Source organism: Aquarana catesbeiana, linkage group LG02, assembly GCF_042186555.1.
Source record: "Aquarana catesbeiana isolate 2022-GZ linkage group LG02, ASM4218655v1, whole genome shotgun sequence".
In the NCBI taxonomy this organism is placed as follows: domain Eukaryota; kingdom Metazoa; phylum Chordata; class Amphibia; order Anura; family Ranidae; genus Aquarana; species Aquarana catesbeiana.
Window position 1 is genome coordinate 608,161,697 of NC_133325.1, and position 26,475 is coordinate 608,188,171.

Genomic DNA, 26,475 nt, shown 5'->3' on the forward strand with positions numbered 1-26,475 from the left:
TGAAACAAGCTTCTTGTTCCATTGCTTTTCTACAAGAAACGCATCTTACACACACTACTCCGGTTAGGCTTTTTTCTCCGCAGTTCCCGAAATGGTATTACAGCCTTTCGGACACAAAGAAAGCCAAAGGAGTAGCCATTGGGTTCAATGGAAGTGTGTCCTTCCAGCTTGAGGAGATGTTAGCGGATAACCATGGTAGGTTTTTGTTCTTGAGGGGTTCTATAGGCAACACCCAATATACAAATATTTATTGCCCAAATCATAATCAACCCTCTTTCATGTCTCGGGTCTTGACCAAATTATCAGCTTTTACAAAGGGAATTACTATACTTGCTGGTGATAGCAATATGCCACTTGATCCCATTATGGACACATCCCAGGGTCAATCCAATTTACCATTCAAACACCTTTCCTTCATTAAGAAACGACTACATGAGCTTCAGTTAATCAACGCCTGGCGCACACTCCATCCTAAAGACAAGGATTACTCCCTATATTCCAAAACACATCACTCCTACTCCAGGATAGATAACATTTTCCTTGACCACTTTCATCCTTCCCTTTTTAAGGCTGTCTCGATGGGTGTAGCTTCCTTATCAGACCATGCTCCGGTCTCTATTCGTCTGGCTATTCCCTCACTACCCAAACGCACCACTAACTGGAAGCTCAATGATTCTCTCCTGTCTAACCCTGTTGACGCTTCTCTGTTAGCCACTGCCCTGAGACAATATTTCTTGGATAATGGCTCAACTGATACGGCTCCTTCTTTACTTTGGGAGGCCCATAAGGCCACGATGAGGTGCAGATTTATCAAGCTGGGAGCTAGAAGACAGAAAGAACAAGGTCAGCAGCTTAATGATTTACTATTACAAATAGCAAACCTAGACAGACAACACAAATTGTCCCTACATAAATCCCATCTGGAAGTCTTAATGCAGAAAAGAGAGGAACTGAAAGCTCTCCTAGATTCCCAAACTAAAAGGCAATCCCAAATTTTCTCCCAAAAACTGTATGAATGAGGTGATAAACCCGGCAAACAACTTGCTCGCTCCATTCGAGCGAAGAAATCCGCCTCCTTCATCTCCAAGCTTAAATTCTCTTTGGGAGAAATGGCCCATTCCTCCCCCCAAATTGCCAATGTTAAAGGGGCTCTAGATACCCTCACCCCTGTAGAGAAGCATACACGCAAATTATCCTACTTGAAACAAGCAAATTTACCTAAACTTTCCCGCACAACTCTTACACAACTCTTACACAATTGGAATCTGACCTTACGCTAGAAGAGTTTCAAACCGCATTGAAAAACACTCCTTTGGGTAAGGCACCTGGCCCGGACGGATTTACTGCACTATATTATAAAACTTTTAGCGACATTCTCTTCCCCCGTTTAACATCTTATGCCAACCCTATCTCTAAAACTACAGGGTACAGACCAGAATCTTTAGCAGCCCATATCACCATCATCCCCAAACCTGGTAAAGACCCTACCCTCTGTGGCAGTTATCGCCCCATATACTTATTGAATCTTGATATTAAACTCATTGCCAAAGTTATGGCCACTAGATTGTTACCTCTTTTACCCAAATGGATATCTGCAGACCAGTCTGGTTTTATTCCAGCTAGGGAGGCCAGGGATTAACTCCCTGCGCACCCTCTCACTAATTCACCATGTCCGTAGGTGCTCCCGGCCCACCCTCCTCTACTGATGCTGAAAAAGCTTTTGATAGGGTGGACTGGGAGTACCTTAAGATGACTCTCAGATATTTCGGTTTAGGCCCCAAAATGTTCTATCGCATTTCCTCCTTGTATTCCCTCCCAATGGCTCAAATTCGAATTAACGGAACATTAAGTGACCCCTTAACACTTCATAATGGAACTAGACAGGGTTGCCCACTTTCTCCCCTGTTTGCTATCTGACTTGAACCTTTTTTAGCACATATCAGGAATAATAACAGCATCCAAGGAATCAAAGTGGACCATAAAATACACAAATACGCAGCTTATGCGGATGATATTGTATTTTTCATCCAACAACCGCAAATTTCTCTTTCAAACCTCATGTCAGCCTTCCAATCCTTCCAAACACTGTCTAATTTTAAGATAAATTTATCCAAATTGGAAATTCTAAACATTAATATCTCCAATTCTACTGCTATGCGATTAAAACCTCAGTTTTCCACACACTATTTTAGTGTGTGGAAAACGGGCACACTAAAATACTTAGGTATCCATCTTACCCTTCATCTCCACTCCCTCTTCAGAAACAATTATATTCCCTTACTCAATAGTATTAAGTCAGACTTGAGACAATGGTCTTCTCTCCTACACTCTTGGTTGGGTAAAATAAACATCATTAAGATGAACATACTCCCCCGGGTTCTCTTCATTTTTTAGATGTTACCTTTGGGTGTGCCTGTAGGATTCTTCTCAACTTTGCAGACCATGGTGTCCCACTTTGTTTGGAAGGGCAGACACCCTAGGATTTCCTGAGCGACAATTTTCTGCTCCAAGAACACAGGAGGTCTGGCCCTTCCAAACTTCAAGGCATACTATAATGCCATTGCATTATCCAGGATCATAGACTGGAAGTACGCTAGTGGTAATAAATTATGGGTACAACTGGAATATGAGATGAGTGGCACTGATCTGTCCATTATGCCATGGATCCCCCGCTCTTTCAGATCCCTCTCCCCTAACATCTCACCACTAACTTCTTATACACTTGCAATCTGGGACTCTTTGCACAAAAAATTCTCCTGGGACTACAACTCTCCCTTATTGCCTATATTAAACCACAACTTTTTTCTCCCACTTCCCTATTCTCCTACTTCCCCTCTTACTCATTTATTTATTTTTTTTTGTACCTTCCACTTCCACCACCCCAATCCCTCTTACCCCTCCTTTTCTCTCACTCATTCCACTGTCCCTTTTAGAAATTCTCAAATATTTGTTTATTTATTGTAATATGTGAAATTGCACCAGCTAACTACCAGCCCTCTGGGACGCAAGTTAATTCCAAGAATTGTTTGTCCCTTAATATCTGTTTCCCTGTTTCTGTGTGTCTTCGGACAATGTCATCTTTTTACTTGTATGCACATATTCTTATCGTACATTTCTGTATGCTTTTTCTTCTCTTTAATTAATAAACAAATATTAAACAAGCATTATTAAAATCACTGCTTCCGAAAAAATGGACGTTTTTAAAACTTTTTTTTGCATTGACAATACATGTCCTCTGGGGCAGGACCCGGGTCCCTAAACACTTTTTATGACAATAACTTGCATATAAGCCTTTAAAATGAGCACTTTTGATTTTTCATGTTCGTGTCCCATAGACTTTAAAGGCGTTCGTCCGAATTTTTTGCCTGTTCACAAGTTCTGGTGCGAACCGAACCGTGGGGTGTTCGCCTCATCTTTAATAATAACTGATCTGCATAGTTTTACATTTTAATTGTAAACACTCCCTTAGTGATCATCTGTATATATGATGATGTGTTTTTAGTATTCCATGCCTAAAGTAACATATGATATTTTAAATGTATTCTTAGTGGCAAACCTTTTTTAAAAGTTGTGGCTTTCTGTAGGCTAATATACAGTACAACTGAATTTATGAAATAAACCTGATTAGGTTCAGGTCAATTCCAACATTTATTAGAACTGTGGCCCAGCAATGGACATGCAACTATTTTCATATCCTTGACAAACATTCAGGCTGGGTTCACACTTATGCCAGATGCGACTTGCAGCAAGGGACCGGTGCGTCCCTCTTCTCCGTTTCAGGGACGAATCAGGCCCGAATTTTTGCATGAATTCGGACCTGAAACTGAGCCAAAGACACACAGGACCCTTGTGCAATGTGCTCCGCAGCCACCCCGGAGATGTGTGAACCGGCTCCATTGAGAGCTGGTTACAGTCTCCTGTCATGCGAATTGGATACGGGGAAACCCACATCCAATTCGCATAAGTGTGAACCCAGCCTCAGTTGGCTTTACCACTTTTGACATTTCTCACATTTCTCACATACATGTTAAAGTGAGAGTTTCTTTTGTTAGAAAATTACTTACTACCCCCAAACATTATATATTTCCTAAAAGCAAAGGCTTTGAAGAATAAAATGGTGGCTGCTGTAATTTTTTATGTTACACAATATGTCCAGCCTGAGCTTTTTAGGCTTCTCCTATGGGTCACAGGAGTGCAATTCGTTTTGCATTCCTGTGACCCGTTTTCAGCGGAGAGTGGTCTGAAGTCTGCTTTCTGCTTACGTCACTGCCATCAGTTAAGGCGCCACGTCATCCCAACTTCCAAGTCTGGATCTGCCAGCTGCTTTGATTGATGGCAGTCTCAGCATCCCAGCGACTGAGACAGCCTCGCCCCGCCCCTCCACAACTCAGCACTCCAATGAGCGTGGAGGATCAGAGAGGAGACGCTGACTGAAGGTCAGCAGCTCTCCTCTTGGGGATCTGTGAGAACCGAGCCATCGGCGATGTTCGGTGGTTCGGTTCTCAGTGTAAGATGGTTGGGTGACAGGTGCAGCATTGGTCTGATGCTCCATCCACTGAGGTAAGTATGAATAAAAAAAAAAACATACTTCTCTTTCAAAGGCTTTGAAGAATAAAATGATGGCCGCTGCAATTTTTTATGTTGCATGATATGTTAAAGTGAGAGTTTGTTTTTTTTTTGTTAGAAAATTACTTACAACCCCCAAACATTATATATTTCCTGAAAGCAAAGGATTTGAAGATTAAAATGGTGGCTGCTGCAATTTTTTATGTTACACGATATTTGCACAGCCATTTATCAAGCACAAATTTTCATGAAAAAATACATCATTAATTTTAGGTCACACACACACAAACTAATACCCATTTTTGGGGAAATATGAGATGATTCCTACACTGAAATACTCATTCTCTAGTCCCAAGGTGTACCCTAATTGTTTCTCTGTTTGGCTCAAATAATGTGATGGTTTTACCAAGTTAAAGCTTTTAAAATTGTTGCTTTAATATCTGTTAATCCCTCATGGGGTAGAGTGACCCTCTGTACATCTACTGAAAACTAAACCTGATTATTTTGAGTTGAGTTGCTGTGTATGTTAGAGCAGCCATAATAAAACTAAATTCACACTTAGGCTACTTTCACACTGGGGCGGGGGTACGTTGGCGGTACCCCCGCACCGCCCCAAAGATGCTGCTTGCAGGACCTTTTTTCCCGTTCTGTAAGCACCCGGGGTTTCACACTAGGGAGGCATGAGAGGCGCTTTTCAGGCACTTTACAGGCGATATATTTAGCGCTAAAATGCCTGAAAAGCACCCCAGTGTGAAAGGGGTCTTATACAGATGTGGGACTGTGTGTAAATAGTGTGCTTTCCCGCACCCGCGGCAATAACGCACTGCTTATAGCACACACGCAAGGGTGCCTTTAAAGTATAACTATATCCAAAACAAAAATAAAGTTTTGCCTATAGTTCTACTTCAATTCTTAATAGCATATTTTGATGCCGTGCTAACCCATATGCAGTGACCGTGTCATCTGAAACGCTCCCAATGGAAGACCAACAGTTTTGCATAATGTGTCTTTTGCCTTCTGGACCTTTTGTGGTTCTCTATTGTCTCGCTCTCAATGAGCTTGTTTTGTTTTTTCTGAAATTTTTTTCAGAAAAGTTTTAAATATAGAACTGAAAAAAAAACACTTAATGGTATCCCTACACGTTGGAAACCGCAGTGCATTTTCCTGTGATGGTTTTTCTGCAGCTGTGATTTTAGAAAAGGTGCAGGGACCTTTTCTCCGCGTTCCCTCAGGCACAGCAGCTTATGCAAAAAAGGTAATGATTAAGGACATTTGTACTGTGTGAAACGCGTCTACGAGAATGTGTGTTGGTGTCCCCAAGTGTCACCATGGTGAATAAATAAACGGCATTTGGAAACCACCCGATGTGCAGCCATCTTCTCTTTACCCTGTGTACACCCACGGAGGCGGGCCGGGGCTAGCACTTGATTGGAGGTTCCATCAGGCACATTCAACTCACCTGGAGCATCGAGTCCTTTATTCTTATCAAGCTTATTCAAATGAATGGGCTGCTGTGCCCAAGCAAATACAGCCTCAGGGAAACCGCAATAATATAAACCTAGCCTTAATGAGAAGCTTGATGAAACCAGGCCATGTCTGCTCAGTTTTGCAAGTGTTTTACAAGGGTTTTACAAGTCGTTCAAGTAGACATTATTTTGTTTGTCAGTGGAGTGTCTTGAATTTTCTGATATCATGGATTTTTCATTTATATTACACACAGGTATGTGTTTATGGGGATGATGGGCCATGACAAATGTAACTGCTCTTTGCATAAATTACACTTTTATCTTTTTATCAGTTGGTTTTCCAATGTCATCAATGAGATCCTTTTGTTCTATCTGGAGCTGCAGCCAGACATGAATGGAGACCAGCTGAAGAATGTGAGGAATGCAGCACTTATCACATGGTTCATCATGGTAAGCCAGGCATGACTTCAATAAGCTTGGATATTATTATTACTGACTAAGTGCCAGCAAATATGCTTCCAGTTATTTTAACTGTTCTGCATGCTCTTTTTCAGGTTCTTACTGTTATAAACTAATAACTAAAAAAAAACTGTATACAGATATGTAGCGCTAAAGCCAAATGTGTACTACTTGCTATGCTATAGTTATTAATATAAATAATAATAATAATGACAATTATATTAATATTATTATTATTAATATTATTATTATTACATAAATTATAAAGTAATAAATCATTACATTTTCACTTTCATCCTATTCTGTCTGCAGGGCAGAAAATAAAATGAATAAAACCCCCAAAAAACATAAGGGTTCTTCAACATCCCTGGTTCTCAAAACTAACTAAAACAAACAAAAATAAAGGTTTTGGCTTTAGATACACTTTAAAAGATATAGAATAGAAGTGGTCATAGAAGATTACGAAAATAAAATGTTTCTTATCCAGCATGTTCAATATAACAATAAATATTTATCAAGCAGAGCAATCCTCGCTTCACTATATATATATTTAGATTAGGTTTTCGCTAACCTTGCCAGGTTGAAGTGGTATTAAACTCAAATCTAAAAATGTCATATATTGCAACTTACCAATCATTAGATGTGGTGGCTGCATTCAGTTTTCTTTTTTAGGCTGTTTCCCCTAAGTTTTCACCTGGTGATCTGGCTAGACATCTCCTGTATTAGAATGCCTCCACTCTGGATGAAGAAGGACAAGGGGCACATTTGGACAGCAGCATTGTCAGTGTGTGTGTGTGTGTGTGTGTGTGTGGGGGGGATTGCTAGATGTACTAGCATATTTAGATACACTAACAAATTGAAGCCAAACTCCAGCTAATACTTTATAAGCAGTTACAGTAATGCCCCGTACACACATCAGATTTTCTGATAGAAAATGTTCGATGGGAGCTTGTTGTCGGAAATTCCGACCATGTGTAGGCTCCATCGGATATTTTCCATCGGAATTTCCGTCACACAAAATTTGAGATCTGGATCTCAAATTTTGCGACAACAAAATCCGTTGTGTGTACACAATTCCGACGTACAAAGTTCCACACATGCTCAGAATCAAGCAGAAGAGCCGCTCTGGCTATTGAACTTCATTTTTCTCGGCTCATCGTACGTGTTGTACGTCACCGCGTTCTTGGCGATCAGAATTTCCGACAACATTTGTGTGACCTTGTGTATGCAAGACAAGTTTGAGCCAACAGCCGTCAGAAAAAATCCATGGATTTTGTTGTCGGAATGTGCGATCGTGTGTACAGGGCATAATAGTTTTTTTTTCAATTTTGGGATAAAACGTTTACATAAAATAAAAGCTGATCATTGTAATCAACCCTGTCATTGGTAAAGGGTTTGTCTAGGGATGCACCAATGCCACTTTTTTGACACTGAGTACGAGTACCGATACTTGACATCATGTACTCGCCGATACCAATTACCGATACCTGATTTTGGTCATTTGACCGTTTTAAAAAAAAATAATGAAAAATTACACATTTTCACCATAATATGAGGAATTGAAACGCAGTCAAAAGATTATGAAAGAAAACATGTTTATTTGCTGGTCACAAAGCTGTTAAAGAGCAAATTGCACAGAACATGTTATATAAAAAATAATGTCAATGTTATCAATGACATGTACATTGCAAGTTCACAATGTTTAGGCATGAGGAGAAGCAAGAACAGTCAACTCACAACACAAGACATTATTTATAAAATTTCAAAAAACAAAAAAAAAACATGTGTTTGTTTCCAGTTCAACTTACACATGTGTAATCTCTACAATACAAAAAGCAGAGGATGGTTTCAGAAAGGCACATGCAGGAAAATGTTAGGCAAGAGACAATGATGATTTATGTAACAGTAGTAGTCATTTGACGCCATGATGGACATGTTAGGCAACAGAGACAATGTGGGACACTAAGTTATGTAACACACACACAGCCGCCATGCTGGACAGTGGACATTATGTTAGGCAAGAGAGAGTGTAACACAGGCCGGCCGCCATGTTAGGCAAGAGAGAGACAATGTGGGTCAAAACTAACTTAAGTATAACACAGGCCGTCCGCCATGTTAGGCAAATGATGATGTAAGCTAGTAGTACTGTACAGCAATCACCAGGTGCGGGACACATAAGAAGAAAGCAAGCAACAGTTAGAAATAGAGAAGAGCACTCACCGTCCGCCATGAGGGGACATGGTGTAAGGAGGACGCTCGCCATGTGGGGCAGCCATGTAGCAGGCTCAGCAGCAGCAGCAAAACACATGTCATGAGGGAAACAGCACTCATTGCCATGTGGAGAGGCCGCAACCTTATCCATTTCCCAAGCTCCGTCCAAGCTGACGTCACTTCCGGTATCGGTTTCTGGTATCGGCGCATTTTCACGAGTGCCGATACCCCCGAAAATGCCAAGTATCGGTACCGGTATCGGTGCATCCCTAGGTTTGTCTCAATGTTCTAACTGCATAAAAGCTTGTTCTGGTGAAAAACAGACTTAGTGGCCAGATCAGAAGATTATAATTCTTTAAGTTACTTATATAGCGCCATCAATTTAAGCAGCGCTTTACATATACATTGTACATTGGTCCATACCCTCAAGGAGCTTACAATCTAAGGTCCCTAACTCACATTCATACATACTAGGGACAAGTTAGACAGAAGCCAGTTAACATACCAGCATGTCTTTGGAGTGTGGGAGGAAACCGGTGTACCCGGAGGAAACCCACGCAGGCACATGGAGAACATGCAAACGCCAGGCAGGTAGTGTTGTGGTTGGGATTCAAACCAGTGACCCTTTTTACTGCTAGGTGAGAGTGCTACCACTACACCACTGTGCCACCCAGATGCAAATAAAGGAAAGAACGCCTAAAAAAGAAAACAAATACAGCCATCGTATCTAAGAATTGGTAAGCTGCAATATAATAAATGTTTGCTTTTGGGTGAATACCACATTAATGACCCATGTGACCCAGTGCTCCCCTACTGCCCAAGTTTTGTTTTAAAATGTTTCAGAAAAACATTTTAAACACCGTTTTATACACTTTCCAGGTCTACTTCCTGATGGAGCACTGACCCCTAAAATATCCCAGCCATACACAATAATCTGGCTGTCACTTGTCATTTACTGACTTCACATGATTCAGTTTACTTTTCTTTAATAGCAAAAGGTTTTGATACAGTTTTTGAGGAATTAAAAAAAATGATTTTTACTTTATCATGTTTGCTTTGGGCATTATGGAAGGCAGACTTTATTATGGCAAGGAAATCTGCTATTCAATGTTTAAAGTCAACTATGTAAGTTGCCATTACTAACCACCTTCTGGAAATGCTAGAAGATTGGGTGTCATCCCAGCCTTCTGTATTTGTATTGCAGCCATTGCCCAGTATGACAGCCTGCCAGATAGAATTTACATGTAAGGTAGCTTCCATATTTCTTTCGGTACACACTTCCCTCATGAGCTGAATCACACTTTTGCATTGCATTAATGCATTGAGTGGCACCTATTGTTTGCACCACACCCAATGCATCTGTGCATGATAGTGTAATAGTAAACAATGCACCGATGATGTTGGACAGAAGAAGCTGAGGACAATGCTGGAGAGGGTTAAAAAAAAAAAAAAAAAAACATTTTAAGGTCCCCTTCAAACCACTGAGGTCCGATGCCTTAGGTGTAGTATTTTGCACGGTAACATGCATTGCATTAAGGCAGTTCATTAATTTTGAATGGAATGTATAGCATCAGACTAAAAAATGGATCTGCAGCGGTTTTTAATGCAGGGCACTACAGTACACAGCATATGCATTGTGGTGTGCTGCAGTTTGGATCCACTGGCATCTATGCAACTGTATGTAATTTTAATACTGCTCATTACAGCAATGAATAAGCCCTCAAATAATTTGTAATAAAAACATTGCCATTCCAAAGCCCCCCCCCCAACCACTTTGCATAATATTTTATATATACTGTGATTCTGTACTTACCAAATATGCTGCAGAAATCTCCCTCCACTGAGTCTGACTGCAACCATTTTAACTGTGGGCAGCTGAAGCTGCTGCCTGTTCACTTCCTGGATTTACACAGACACAAAGAGGCACACCTCCAGCTCTGCAGCTCTCATTGGCTCTCTTATGACTCATCCCCCTCCCTTTCTGGCAAACTTTCACAAGAGTGAGAGAGAGAGAGCTGTGCATGATGTTATAAGCCTAGGCTTTTTACCAGACAAGAATCAGGAAGTGGACTGTATAATATAGGTATTTACTGGCAGAAAACACATGTTTACTATCCAAAGTTAAAACAACAAGGGCAAAAGATTTAATAGATGGAAAGATGAAAAAATGACTAAATTTCCGCTTTAAGCCAACATTTTTTAGCTCTCGAAGGAGTGCACAGGGTTAAAACCTCTGTCTGATTTTTATTACTTGTACAAACAAACCGCAACTGCCCAAACCTATAAATGGCCTTAACAATAAGGAACACATGGAAGGGCAATGTATGCCAAACAACAACAATGAAAAATTCCCAGCTAACTTACCAGAGAGCCTGCAACAAACTGAATTGTCCTGTCTAACCTTTTCTGCCATCTTGTTATTTGCTGGGTGTCTAGTGCCCCCCCCTGTACATTTAAGGAGGGGTGGGCTCCCTCCAGGCATACCTGCCCTAAATCTATCCATTATTATATATGTGCTCCTACTATGGAGGCTCTCACAATTTTATAGAGTTAGGACTGTAGATAATATTGGGGTGCTGTGATCTGACCTCTGCACCATGTATTTGCAAATGTGTGCAAACTAAACCCCTGCTTTTAACGTGAACTGTTAGACAGGACATTTTGGTCTGTTGCAGGCTGGCTGGTAAGTTCAGCTGGGATTTTTTCTATGCTGCTGTTTGATTTTTATTACTGCCTGTTTTCACTGGAAAGATTCATTTTCTCTGATAAGCTAGCTCTACATGACTCGGAAATTATTATTATTACTATACAGGATTTATATATCGCCAACAGTTTGCGCAGCACTTTACAACATGAGGACAGACGGTACAGTTAAAATACAATTCAACACAGGTGGAGCTTACAATCTAGAAGATCAGCTGATTCTTGCTCAACTAGCAGAAATTTGATCCATGGGTTACTCTGCATGTACCACCCTATTCAACAAGAGTTGAATTGAAAATCAACTGAGCTAGGTGAAAAATTTTTGGCTGAAGAGTGCCTGCGTCCTATCAGATGCAGTCACTGCTTGGCAGCACCATTGTATTCAGGCAGCTGTGTTGGCCAGCTTTAGTCCTAATGGCCATTGTCAATACAACAGAAAGTGATGGGAAAACCAAAATTTTAAAGACGTGACAGGAATAGGAATAGAAAAGAGCTACTTGAGTGGTCAAACCTGTCTAAGGCTGGCCATATATTATACTTTTTCTTTTTGTTCAATCAGCGGGTCAAATTTTAAAAAAGTGCCGATTACCACCTTAACACACTCTGTGCTGATGGGGGAATCCTTGCCGCAGCGGTATTGTGTATAATCAACAGTATTACCGGCTATAGCCTGCAGCACTAATTGTTCAGGAAAAACCCAACAGGCTGGTTGTACACAAATGGATCGACTTGCGTACAACCAGCTAGCCCATACATGGATTAATCTTTGGCCGATTCAGTGCGACTGGACAAATTTTGATCCATATATGGCCATCTTAATGGGAACTGCAGTCTGCTCACATAATTTGTAATAAAAACATCTTTGCCATTCTGAAGCTTCCCTCCAACCACTTTGCATATTATTTTATACATACTGTAATTCTGTACTTGCCCAGTGTGCTGCAGAAATCACCCTCCACTAAGTCTGGCTGCAACCATTTTAACTGTGGGCAGCTGAAACTGCTGCCTGTTCACTTCCTGGATTTACACAGACACACAGAGGCACACACATCTCTAGCTCTGCAGCCCTGCAGATGTCATTGGTCCTCTTATGACTCACCCCCCCTCCCTTCCTGGCAAACTCTCACGAGAGTGAGTGGGAGAGAGAGCTGTACATGATGTCATAAGCCTAGGCTTTTTATCAGGCAAGAAACGGGACGTGAGCTTTATAAGGTATTTACTGGCAGAATTTTTTTTTTACTATCCAAAGATAAGGGCGGGAGATTTAATAGATGGAACGTTGAAAAAATTACTGAAGGTTCACTTTAAAAGTGAATTTCCTATTATTTTGGAGAGATTTCTACTTCTGTGTCTAGAACAGTAAGTGAAGAGCAATCTCCCCATCTGAACACAGACAAAAAGAAAAATACTTGACAGGGGTTTCAACCTTTCCCCACTACAGAATAAAAAGAAAGTCACAACTTGCCCTACTCGGTACACTGGCGATGTACTGGTCCTTCAGCTTTCCTGCAAAACATTATTGGGATAAACCATAATGAAACAACAGAATTAAAGGGAGAGGCACACTGACCTAACTACAGTGATAATTATTGAACCTTTACTATAAAAAAAAACAAAAAACTGTTGCATTTACAAGAGTTGATATGGAGTTCCAGCTTATCATGGGCATGGGTGAAAGTTAGAAGCAACCTGCTCCCTAATGCCAGCATTGGAACCAGGCGATTATTGAAGTCCATCCTAGATCTTGGCTAAAAGGAGCATGGTGGGACCTGCCAATAGCTGGAATGTAGCAGGATGCAGTGGCGTCGTCCTCGTGATTTTGGACAGGGAAACTTTTTTGGGTAAAATGTGTTTACAGGTTCTGTATACCTCTCAACTTTTAGAGATGGGAATGAGGAACACCTATTAGCAAAAGTATCCTCTATAATAATAATAAAAGTATGCAGGCATAGGGCACACCTCCTGCCATGCCCCCCTTAAAGGAGAATTACACAAAAAATAAAAGTTAAAGTGTTAATCATTCTGTATATGCAGCATAGCATGCTTGTTACACTCACTGTGGAACTTAAGGGGTTAATCCTCTGCATTGTGTAAAAAGGCTGTTTTATCCTATATGCATAGAGCCCCCCCTCCCTGCAATGTCTATCTGGGAAAAGCCAGCTAACACACATGCAATAGCCAACCTGCACATGCTCAGTTGTGTCTTTTATGCTCGAGAGAACTTTTTCTTGTTCTCAGAGATAGCCAGGTCACATGATATTGACCTCACACATGTGGGCGGGCGTGTATGCAGGCTGCAGATCTCCACCTTCCTGAACTCTCAGCACTGGAGAAACTGTGCAGTTTTGTGATGTAACCGGGTTATATACAGATCATCTGAAAAGGTATATAGTGGCAGTATTTTAATGTTAAAGGAAGATTTATAAGCTGTGGGCACTGTGGGGGGCAGATTAACTATTTTCATGTTACTGGGTAGGGATGGGCGAACGGTTCAGCCCCAGCATTAGTTTGGATTTGGATTTGGTTGTTTGGACGTTTGGTGAACACCGAACATGCAGTTTTTGTGGCAAATTCGAAAGCCGCGGAACACCATTAAAGTCTATGGGACACTAACACGAAAAACCAAAAGTGCTCATTTTAAAGACTTATATGCAAGTTATTGTCAGAAAAAGTGTTTGGGGACCCGGGTCCTGCCCCAGGGGACATGTATCAATGAAAAAAAAAGTTTTAAAAACAGCTGTTTTTTCGGGAGCAGTGATTTTAATAATGCTTAAAGTGAAACAATAAAAATGAAATATTCCTTTAAATATCGTGCCTGGGGGGTGTCTATAGTATGCCTGTAAAGTGGCACAGTTTTCCCGTGTTTAGAACAGTACCGCAGCAAAATGACATTTCTAAAGGAAAAAAGTAATTTAAAACTGATCGCGGCAGTAATGAATTGTCGGGTCTCGGCAATATAGATGAAACTCATTGAAAAAAATGGCATGGGTTCCCCCCCAGTCCATTACCAGGCCCTTTGGGTCTGGTATGAATATTAAGGGGAACCCCGAACCAAAAATAAAAAAAAAATTGCGTGGGGGTCCCCCCAAAATCCATACCAGGCCCTTCAGGTCTGGTATGGAAATTAAGGGGAACCCTGTGCCAAATTTGAAAAAAAAAATGGCGTAGGGGTCCCCAAAATCCATACCCGACCCTTATCTGAGCATGCAACCTGGCAGGCAGCAGGAAAAGAGATGAGAGAGCCCCCCCTGAACCATACCAGGCCACATGCCCTCAACATGGGGAGGGTGCTTTGGAGTAGCCCCCCACAGCACCTTGTCCCCATGTTGATGGGGACAATGGCCTCATCCCCACAACACTTGCCCGGTGGTTGTGGGGGTTGTGGGGTATAAAAAAATTAAAATGTCCCATGATGTAGGTCCATCTCACGCCGCCGCCAATCCAAAAAAAGAAAAAAAAAGCCACAACACCTCCGCCTCCATGGGAGGCTTCCGCAGAGTGACGCTTCTTCTCGACGACAGCTATTATATAGCTGAGGGTGGGGCCACTCGGTGAAGTAAACAGGTGACCCCGCCTTCCTCTGACATCACGTGGTGTCAGGGGTGGCAGGCACCCCCACAACAACTGGGCAAGGGTTGTGGGGATGATGCCCTTGTCCCCATCAACATGGGGGCAAGGTGCTATGTGGGGCTACTTCAAAGCACCCTCCCCATGTTGATGGATTGTGGCCTGGTACAGTTCAGGAGGGGGGGCCACTCTCTTGTCCCCCCCTCTTTTCCTGCCGCCTGCCAGGTTGCGTGCTCAGATAAGGGTCTGGTATGGATTTTGGGGGGACCCCTACACCATTTTCTCTTTAATTTTGGCACGGGTTCCCCTTAAAACTCATACCAGACCTGAAGGGTCTGGTATGGATTTTGGGGGGGACCCCTACGCCATTTTTTTATTTGACGCAGGGTTCCCCTTAATTTCCATATCAGACCTGAAGGGCCTGGTATGGATTTTGGGGGGACCCCCACGCAATATTTTTTTAAATTTTTGGTTTGAGGTTCCCCTTAATATTCATACCAGACCCAAAGGGCCTGGTAATGGACTGGGGGGAACCCATGCTGTTTTTTTCAATGAGTTTTATCTATATTGCCGAGACCTGACAATTCTTTACAGCCGCAATCAGTTTTAAATGACTTTTTTCCTTTAGAAAAGTAATTTTGCTGTGGTACTGTTCTAAACACGGGAAAATGGCGCCACTTTACAGGCATACTATAGACACCCCCCAAGACACAATATTTAAAGGAATATTTTATTTTTATTGTTTCACTTTAAGCATTATTAAAATCACTGCTCTCGAGAAAAACACATTGATACATGTCCCGTGGGGCAGGACCCAGGTCCCCAAACACTTTTTATGACAATAACTTGCATATAAGCCTCTAAAATGAGCACTTTTCATTTTTCATGTTCGTGTCCCATAGACGATGTTCGGGTGTTCGACCAAATTTTTTGCCTGTTCACATGTTCTGGTCCGAACCGAACCGGGGGGGGTGTTCGGCTCATCCTTATTACTTGGTTTAGTAACACTTTAAACCCACAATTGCTTTTTTTTTTTACCACTACTATTCTTTTATCTTGGCTTTTAAAAAAGGTTTATCACTGGGAAACACTTTTTGAAAGATAAAATGTGCTTTTTCTATACAACTATATAGATCAGACCAAAATGAGGGACAAATGTGGAGGAAAGAGGGACAGAGGGACTTTGTACCAAACCAGGGACAGTCCCTCAAAATCAGGGACAGTTGGGAGCTATGGTTTTGCTAAGAAATGTATTTTTGTGGCACTTCATTCTTTTGTTAAGCCTACCATTCCCTACTGTATCCAATACTGCAAAAAACAGTTCAGGCTTTAGATAAGCTTTAAAGTGTATTTCCACTTTTGACACTCTTAAAGTAAAATCTGAAAAACCTTTACTTCACGTTTGTTAGTAAATGTAACAAAAAATAATAGTGATAAAACATAATATTAATAAAAATATTCCTTACCTTTTCTAGTTGTTTCTTTGGAGCATGATTATACTGTACACAGGTCTGCAAGCTATCTGAACAATTTCAGAGAGACAACATGGGTACAGAGCCAGATTCATTTTATTAAAAAACAATGCAGAATCCAAACCTCAAGGTCTTTAACCCTTTGTTAGGACACACAGGGGTTTATTTACTAAAGGCAAATCCACTTTGCACTACAAATGCACTGCAAGTGCACTTGAATGTGCGCTAAAAGTGCACTTGGAGGTGCAGTCGCTGTAGATCTGAGGGGGACGCGCAAGGAAAATAAAAAACAGCATTTTAGCTTGCAGATGATTGGATGATAAAATCAGCAGAGCTTCCCCTCATTTCAGATCTTCCCGTTCAGATCTACAACGACTGCACTTCCAAATGCACTTGCAGTGCACTTGTATTGCAAACTGGATTTGCCTTTAGTAAATCAACCCCCTAGTGTTGAAATCTAATTTACAACTAAGAAGGTGATCTGCCAGCACAGTACGGCCAGTAGCTTCCTACTTAGTATTAAATTGCTATGAGAAGCTAAAAAAAAGAAGCACAAAAAAAATGTAAACAACATTATTAAAAATTTTCAGTTATACTATGTGAATGGGAACATGTAACACATATAAAGAAGATGTTATATTAATTAGGGAAGTGAAAATACACTTTTAGCTCCGAACACAAAGGTTTTCCCAACAAATTGAGGCACAAGAGAGCGCTTCACTTTATTCTGATCACATAAAATACTTTGTTGGTATGATATTTAATTCCCTAACTTTACTTTCTCAGAAGTGACTGCTTTCCATATGCACTGCAATGCTTATTTACATAAGTGTATTGTCTGTTCCTAGTATGTCCTTATATTGTAAAATCTTAAACTTATACATATTCTATATTCTTTTTGTTAAGGGCATACTGAACCCAATGCAGGGATTCCTCTTTACTTTGGCTTTGTATGGATGGACAGGATGGAACATTGATGTCAGGCTTAAGCACAAGGAAATCTCATTCGAACATTTGACTAGTGAATCTGCATCTGAACACAATGGCCGAATAGGTTCTTTCTTGAACTACCCTGGCTACATCCAGGACCCCAACAAAGCTGGGATGGGGAACAGCCAGCAAACGGATGAGGCACTGGGCATGCTTTCTGAAGGTAATGGGAGTATAGCTGAGAGGATAACCAGAAACTCCCCTATTTACCAAGGCTGGTAGTTCCTGGCAGTCTGTCCAAAAGTTCCCTATTATATTAGTGATTTACTGGACCTTTTATTAAATTGAAAGGTTTATGTGTCAATGTACTGAACTGCTGTGAGTTGATAAAATATTTCTCAGAGAATAAGCTACAGAAATGATAAAAGTATTATTGATTAGGTGAAAATGACCACAAGAAAAGATGTATAATTGCATGTTGATGTAGTTCTAGGTTACCTTTATAATTAGCTACTATTGGGTTGAACATTAAACTTCTACAAATCCATTTGGCCATATTAAATGTGTGTTTGAATTTAAATTCAACTCCATTTGGCCATACTAAATTAGGAATCCATTTGACCACAAGCTGTTATCCTTCAACACAGCCTTTAACTTTTTGCTTATCTCCTTATACTTTGGATGGGTTTTGAGGGGTTTGACCTTATGATCAGTCCACCTAAAATGGGAATTTCAGATTTTGCTAGATGCTGAACAGTTAAAGAGACCTACTAAATCTAGGTTAATGTAAAAAACTTGAAAGAATTATGTATACTTCTGTGTTTAGCATGTTTTACTCTGTGTCTGACTAATACCAGGCAGTAAAATACATAAATAAAATCTTTCCATTTTTGAGAACAAGGAAAGGGGATACTCACATCTACTGCAGGAAGAGCAGAAATGAAAAATTGTTTATAACAGTCTGACAAATGGACATTCCACTTGGTAGTCTACACTTTCTCAAGGTGAGCCCTTAAAGGGTGGACCGCCACATAAAATGACTATAGGGTGGGTATTTCTGATCCTCCAGTAATAAAAACTGCAACACCATACTGTTATAGTTTGTTTAGTTTGAATGACTTGGTTATATTTCTCTGGTAGTGCATCAGGTCTAGGTTGTTAGTGTGATGCTTTAAATGTATGTACCCTGTGTATCCCTAACAACCTACATAGACACTGTGGACAAAATCTTCCCTACTTCTTTGCCCCCACTTTGCCACCCTCATTAAAGCGGTAGCAAATCACAATTTTTTGTTAACCCTGTAAGACAATGGCATAATATGCAAGTATTCATCGCATACTCGCACATTATGAAATACTTACCTTAGAATGAAACCCTTCATCAGCGCGCTGTCATCACTGAAGGCACTTCCATCTTCACCCGGTCTTCCTTCCTAGTTTGTGTCCTCCGGCCGTCTGATTGGCCACAACGCGGTCACGTTATGGACAGAGGCACAGGTATGCTGTCCCTTCAGAGCGTATGCGCCAGTGACGTCACCACCTGCATGCAGTGTGAATATCTCCTAAACCGGGCAGGTTCAGGAGATATTCACTGTACCTACAGGTAAGCCTTATTATAGGCTTATATGTAGGTACAAGATCAAAAAAGGGTTTACTTCCACTTTCATACAAGTATCATTTGCCGAATGGTATCTAGGCCAACTTGTATCCTGTTGTCTGCTAGTGTAAACCTACAAACATAGCAGTTTGTTATGATAGTTTGATAGTATCAGCTAGACATACGTATATATACTGTGTATATATATATGTATGTATAGACATACACTATATTACCAAAAGCATTGGGACGCGTGCCTTTACACGCACATGAACTTTAATGGCATCCCAGTCTTAGTCTGTAGGGTTCAATATTGTGTTGGCTCACCCTTTGCAGCTATAACAGCTTCAACTCTTCTGGGAAGGCTGTCCACAAGGTTTAGGAGTGTGTCTATGCGACTCTTTGACTATTCTTCCAGAAGCACATTTGTGAGGTCAGGCACATGATGTGAATGAGAAGACCTGGCTCGCATTCTCCTCTCAAATTCATCCCAAAGGTGTTCTATTGGGTTGTGGTCAGGTCTCTGTGCAGGCCAGGTTCCTTCACCCCAAACTCGCTCATCCATGTCTTTATGAACTTTGCTTTGTGCACTGGTCCAAATCATTTGGTGGAGGGGGAAATGATGGTGTGGGGTTGTTTTTCAGGGGTTGGGCTTGACCCCTTAGTTCCAGTGAAGGGAACTCTTAAAGCATCAGCATACCAAGACATTTTGGACAATTTCATACTCCCAGCTTTGTTGGAACAGTTTGGGGATGGCCCCTTCCTGTTTCAACATGACTTGACCTAAGCCCGATAGAACACCTTTGGGATGAATTAGAGAAGAGACTGCAAGCCAGGCCTTCTCGTCCAACATCAGTGTCTGACCTCACAAATGCGCTTCTGGAAGAATGGTCAAACATTCCCATAGACACACTCCTAAACCTTGTGGACAGCCTTCCCAGAAGAGTTGAGGCTGTTATAGCTGCAAAGGGTGGGCCAACTCAATATTGAACCCTATGGACTAAGACTGGGATGTCATTAATGTTCATGTGTGTAAAGGCAGGCATCCCAATATTTTTGGTAATATAGTATTTTGTTATGTGTACATATACTGTATTTTATAGATGTATATATATATATATATATATATATATATATATATATATATATATATATATATATACACTGATCAGCCATAACTTTATGACCACCCACCTAATATTAGGTAAGTCCCCCTTTTGTCACCAAAACAGCCCAGGCTCATCAAGGCATGGACTCCACTAGACCTCTGAAGGTATGCTGTGGTATCTGGTACCAAGCTGTCAGTAGCAGATCCTTTAATTCTTGTAAGTTGCAAGGTGGGTCCTCCATGGGTAAGACTTGCTTTTCCAGCACATCCCACAGATGCTCGATTGGATTGAGATCTGGAGAATTTGGAGGTCAAGTCAACACGAAGGCCACCTTCTTCCATTGCTCCATGGTCTAGTTCTGATGTGCACGTGTAGGCACTTTTGGCTGTGAACATGGGTCAACATGGGCACCCTGATCGGTCTGTGGCTACCAGCCCCATACACAACAAATTGCTATGCCCATTTTTTCTGCTTTCAACATATCAACTTCAGGGACAACATGTTTACTTGCTGCCTAATATATCCCACCGACTTGGAGATGCCATTGTAACAAGATAATCAATATTATTCACCTACCTAACCTGTCAGTAGTCCTAAAATTATGGCTGATCAATGTTGTGTGTATATGTGTGTGTGTATATATATATATATATATATATATATATACATATATACCGAGCAAAAGTTTTTAAGGCCAGCTGTGAAAAAATGCTGTAAATTAAGAATGCTTTCCAAATAGAAGTGTTAATAGTTTATTTTTTTTATCAGTTAACGAAATGGAAATTAACTGAACAGAAGAGAAATCCAAATCAAATCAATATTTGATGTGACCGCCCTTTACCTTCAAAACAGCATAAATTCTGCTAGGTACACTTGCACACAGTTGTTGAAGGAATTTGGTAGGTAGGATGCTCCAAACATCTTGGAGAACTAACCACAGATCTTCTGTGGATGTAAGCTACCTCACATCCTTCTGTGTCTTCATGACAGTTAAGATCAGGGTTCTGTGGGGCCCAAACCATCACTTCCAGGACTCCTTGTTCTTTTTTTTTACATACTTCCTATTGACATTGGCTGTATGTTTGGGGTCATTGTTCTGCTGCAGAACAAATTTGGGGCCAGTCACATCCCTCCCTGATTTTGACTCATCAATCCACTCGTTGCCATTTTTCTGCACATAATTAAGTCACTTAGCCTTGTTTCCACATCTAAGGAAAGGTTTTTTGGACGCAATTCTTTCATGAAGACCACTTCTGGACAGATTTCTCTGGTAAATAGATGGGTGTACCTGGTTCCCACTGGTTTCTGCCAGTTCTGTGCTGATGGTACTGCTGGACATCTTCCAATGTCAAAGACAAGTAAGCTTGGCCGACCACTGTGTCTGCGGTTCTCATCATTGCCTGATCAATAGTTTCCTCAATGCTGAGAAATACAGGCAGATACTTAGCCATTGTGCCATACCATCAAGGCGAGATGTGATTGGCTCCAAATGTATTCTGCAGCAGGACAATGATTCAAACATGTGGCCAATGTCATTAGGAACTATCTTCAGCATAAAGAAGAACAAGGAGTTCTGAAAGTGATGGTTTGGCCCCACAGAGCCCTGATCTCAACATCAAGTTTGTCTAAGATTACATGAAGAAACAGAAGGATTTGAAACAGCCTACATTCACAGAAGATCTTTGGTTAGTACTCCAAGATGTTTGGAACAAGCTGCCTGCTAAGTTCCTTCAAAGGCTGTGTGCAAGTGTACCTACAAGAATTGAGCCAAAGGGTAGTCACACCAAATATTGTATTGATTTAGATTCTTCTTTTGTTCATTTACTTTTCATTTTGTAAATTTAAAAAATAAACAATTCAAGTATTTTTTTGAAAGCATTCTTACTTTACAGCATTTCTTTACACCTGCCTAAAATATTTGCACAGTACAGTATATGGAATGATATTATATCCAAATATAAGATTTATGTACTTATATTGTTTTAAATTGTGGAGTTCAGAGTGCCTTTATTCAACATTTTAATGCATTTTCACCTTTATCAATAGTTAATCAAAATTGTGTCTTTGACAGGTTAAAATATTTTTTTGGGGAAATGAATGTTCTTCTTGTATGCATTGTGAAAAAGAATATGTTTTTTTTTTCTAAAAAAGTAGCTGTGTATAAAGTTACAACTTTCCAAAAACATCAGAGGGATTATTTTTACAACCTGAAGTCATCAAAATAAAAGTTGTTTTTTACAGTTATATTGATGTTTCTCCTTTATTCAATGCATATTTAATAGCAAACTTTTCAGTTGTTTTGGCATGCCAACACTATAATTGAGTTAATCTGTGAACCAAGCTTTCATTGGCACTGATTGCCCTAAGTGCTCAGTCATACTATGTACAGAGAACTACGTTTTTTCCACACTGAATAGACAGAAGTCACCACTATGTGCCCTGTTCACACCCCATCCACACGACAAGGAGGGACAGTCAATTTAAAACCAAATCTCCTAATATAACTATTTCCTCCTCACTTGTCCCAGTTTTTGGTTTGATGAATAGGCCCTCATTAACAAATATACCATTTAACAATGAAAAGTTTTATATCCCACTAAATTTTTCAACAAACCTCCAAATTATTGTGTTTGCTATTTTCATGATTATATAACTTAGAGTTATCCCTTTTCATATATACATTTGGCCCTAAAGTGTCCCTCTTTCCCATCTCGTTGGCAGTATGCATATCATATTGTCACAAGTAAAATTTATACAAAAATAAATACTATAATTATATACTGTACTTATATAGGGCTTATGACCCTTTATCCTTTTTATAGAGTACATTTAGAAAAGTTATATTTGGCAATGTGGCTATGTAACACAGGTGCTTATCATTTTAAACAATGAAAGAAGCTTTATAAAATCTGATTTTAATGATGTATATTTTTTCCATCCACTCATATAAAAAGTAACTGAATAGAAATAACAATTTCAGTGACATTTCATTGTTTTTGCCTAGTTACAGAAAAGCCCAGATACACGGGTATTGATTTAATAAGGAATAGAGTAAGATCACTTTTCATGGTGAAATACTTAATTACCTTAGCGTATGAAGCAAAGCTGTGCTCACTTCAATCATCCAATCATGTCCAAGCAAAAACCCTGTTTTTTTCAAAAATATGCTTTTCACAATAATGGGTATTCTTTGCAAAGTTAAATTTTCATGTAACTTAAAGCGGAGTTCCACACAAAAATGGAACTTCCACTTTTCGGAACCCTCCCCCCCTCCGGTGTCACATTTGGCACCTTTGGGGGGAGGGGGGTGCAGATACCTGTCTAAGACAGGTATTTGCTCCCACTTCCGGCATAGACTCCCATGGGAGTCTACGCCTCTTCCCGTCCCCACCGCGCTCCTGGGAAACACACAGCTCCCAGGAGAGAGCGGGGACCACTTGGGATGTGTAGCGCGACTCGCGCATGCGCAGTAGGGAACCGGGAAGTGAAGCCGCAACGCTTCACTTCCTGATTCCCTCACTTAGTATGGCGGCGGCAGCTGCCGAGAACCGAGCGGGTTCTCGGCGTCGCCTGCCGACATCGCTGGACCCTGGGACAGGTAAGTGGCCATGTATTAAAAGTCAGCAGCTGCAGTATTTGTATCTGCTGGCTTTTAATATTTTTTTTTTTTGGCGGTGTGGGTGGACCCCCGCTTTAATTAATTTATTCGCTAAGTTAAGTGAAATTTTAAGCTAGACATTTGTTACAACATTTTTAATATTCAAAATTTCTAAACTAAAATATTGCAGTGTAATTAAAAAGACATTTCTGCTAAGTGGAACTGTTTTTCATCGACCAAGCTTTTGAAACAGTCAAATTTTACTCTGAAACAGCTGTGTAATAATAGTATCTTTTCAGCAACTCTGCCTGCTGTAATTTACACTCATAAATATGCACTTTCAGGTTCAACAAAGCATATCTGAAGTTAGAAAAAAAGCAATTTAAGTTACCACGCCTGCCCCCCCCCCCCCCATCCAGCTTGGCAAGTTTGTATACATTTTCTGACCCAAGTCCTGTGGTTGAGAGTCAAAACTGTGAGTGAGTGGCTTCACTGACTGTTGGAAGGCAACATGGTTTGATATAATATTTTTGGAGTTTTCATTTTCTGATTATTATTGAAGTGGACATCGGTATCCTGTGGAACAAACTCTCAGCCATAGCTTCAGACAGTTAGCGGGGCTTTGTTACTCAGAGAGAGATTGTTGAGATCCTTAATAACATTCAACAAAGTCACATAAATACCCAGGTTTAAGTGGCTCAAGATTTTGTCCACCATGTTGAGAGGTTGGTAGAGAGTGTGATGGTACAGGGCAAAAATATGTCATGGGCGCTGGCGTGCACAGAGGCGGGCGGAATTATCAAATAACATCAAGCTGATTGTACACTGTCTGTATGAGGGGCAGTGGCCTTATGCGTTGGCATAACAGCTCAGTAAGATTTTGCCCAAACACATCGCTTATACTAATTCAAAGTTATAGTCGAATGCCTGGATGGGCTGTGCTAGTTTGGATTATGAAAGGTGTTATGCTTCCTCATTGATCCCATATACAGAAGTGCAGACTCGGTCTGTATATTTGGTGGCATCAATGAGCTTACTGACTGGGGATTCTACCTTTTTGCATCTGAGCCTAAATTACCCACATGTGATCAGTGAGGATGGAAGCTGGATGCAGGTTGATATTTCCCTCTGTTGGAGGCATGACCATGATGTCCTTTGTATGCCATGAACTGTTCCATAGGACAGTAGAAGGGTGATATGCGCCCTTTAGGCGTAAAGCGGTATTTGTTGGAAGGCAACATGGTTTAATATCATATTTCTGGAGTTTTGCTTTCTGGTTGATACAGCCAGGTGGCCTAAGTTGGAAGTTGAAAGTTGACCCAGCAGGGTGTTGAATCATGCTCCTGGCAGGGGGTAGAGCTTGGTTCCCGACCACCTGGTGTGATAGGATTGAAATGCTTGATTAACATATCTGCAAACCAGCGTCAAAGAGAACAACTGCTGCCAAGATGATTGATGAGTTGAGCTACAGAAGATAAATAGGCCAGCTGTCACTGAAGATGACCCAGGTCACATAGCGGTGATTCATGGACGAATGCTGCTCCTAGAGTACAATATAGCAGGCTGCCTAGAGGACGGACAGAAAAATAATATATTAAGAAGGACTGCCTCTTAACGATTTGTCAGAATCCTAGATGGGCTGGCAATGGGGTTGGGTGGGCGGTGTATGAATGGAGTTTAAAAGTGCTGACCGAAGGAAAAACTTCCTCTCTTACCTTATGGCTCTATCTTGTCATTCTGAGCCCAGCTGACAAGACAATATCTAGAGGACAACCTTACGTAAAGTATCATTGATTTTTTTTGTTATATGCTCTGTAATATTTTCCTTTAGTGTTTTTATGTTAGCGTTCCTATTTTCTTGGGAAATAAATAAGACGTTGTTTTATTAAGCAGTGTGTTTATTTGCATAGCTAACCTAATGTCATTGTACTATCACCAGTAACATTATCAGAGCTATGAGTCTAGCTAATTATAGGTATACACAAGTTAATACATATATGGAATAAATAGAGGGAATACATAACCACCTAATATTTATTTCATTGACCATTAGGGGCAAATGGTGAACTGCAAACAAAGCCTCCTGTGCTTAACTGTGGTGCTTGAGACCTGATAAGTTATCATCTCATCTCTAGTGCTGCCAGCCTTGCTACTCTCTTAGAACTGTGGGTGTTCTTACATACAGTGCCTAGCAAAAGTATTCACCCCCTTGGCTTTTTACCTATTTTGTTACATTACAGCCTTTGGTTCAATGTTTTTTTAATTTGAATTATATGTGATGGATGAGAACACAATAGTCTAAGTTGGCGAAGTAAAATTAGAAAAATATATACATAAAACTATTTTTCAGAAATTAAAAACTGATAATTTGCATGTGCGTATGTATTCACCCCCTTTGTTATGAAGCCCATAAAAAGCTCTGGTGCAACCAATTACCTTCAGAAGTCACATAGTGAAATGTTGTCCACCTGTGTGCAATCGAAGTGTCACATGATCTGTAATTACCTATACACACCTTTTTGAAAGGCCCCAGAGGCTGCAACACCCAAGCAAGAGGCACCACTAACCAAACACTGCCATGAAGACCAAGGAACTCTCCAAACAAGTAAGGGACAATGTTGTTGAGAAGTAAAAGTCAGGGTTGGGTTATAAAAAAATATCCAAATATTTGATGATCCCTAGGAGCACCATCAAATCTATCATAACCAAATGGAAAGAACATGGCACAACAGAAAACCTGCCAAGAGATGGCCACACGCCAAAATTTATGGACCGGGCAAGGAGGGCATTAATCAGA

The 26,475-nt window shown here is 40.6% G+C and overlaps 1 protein-coding gene across 2 annotated transcripts in view; it reads left to right on the forward strand.

Moving 5' to 3' along the window:
* GPR143 (G protein-coupled receptor 143) overlaps positions 1–26,475 on the forward strand; it is a 120,573-nt gene that overhangs the window by 86,379 nt on the left and 7,719 nt on the right. For both annotated transcript variants that reach the window (XM_073616358.1, XM_073616357.1), the window contains exons 7-8: positions 6,365–6,482; positions 17,351–17,597. In XM_073616358.1, coding sequence (XP_073472459.1) covers positions 6,365–6,482; positions 17,351–17,597 — 365 coding nt within the window. The remainder of the gene's footprint in view (positions 1–6,364; positions 6,483–17,350; positions 17,598–26,475) is intronic.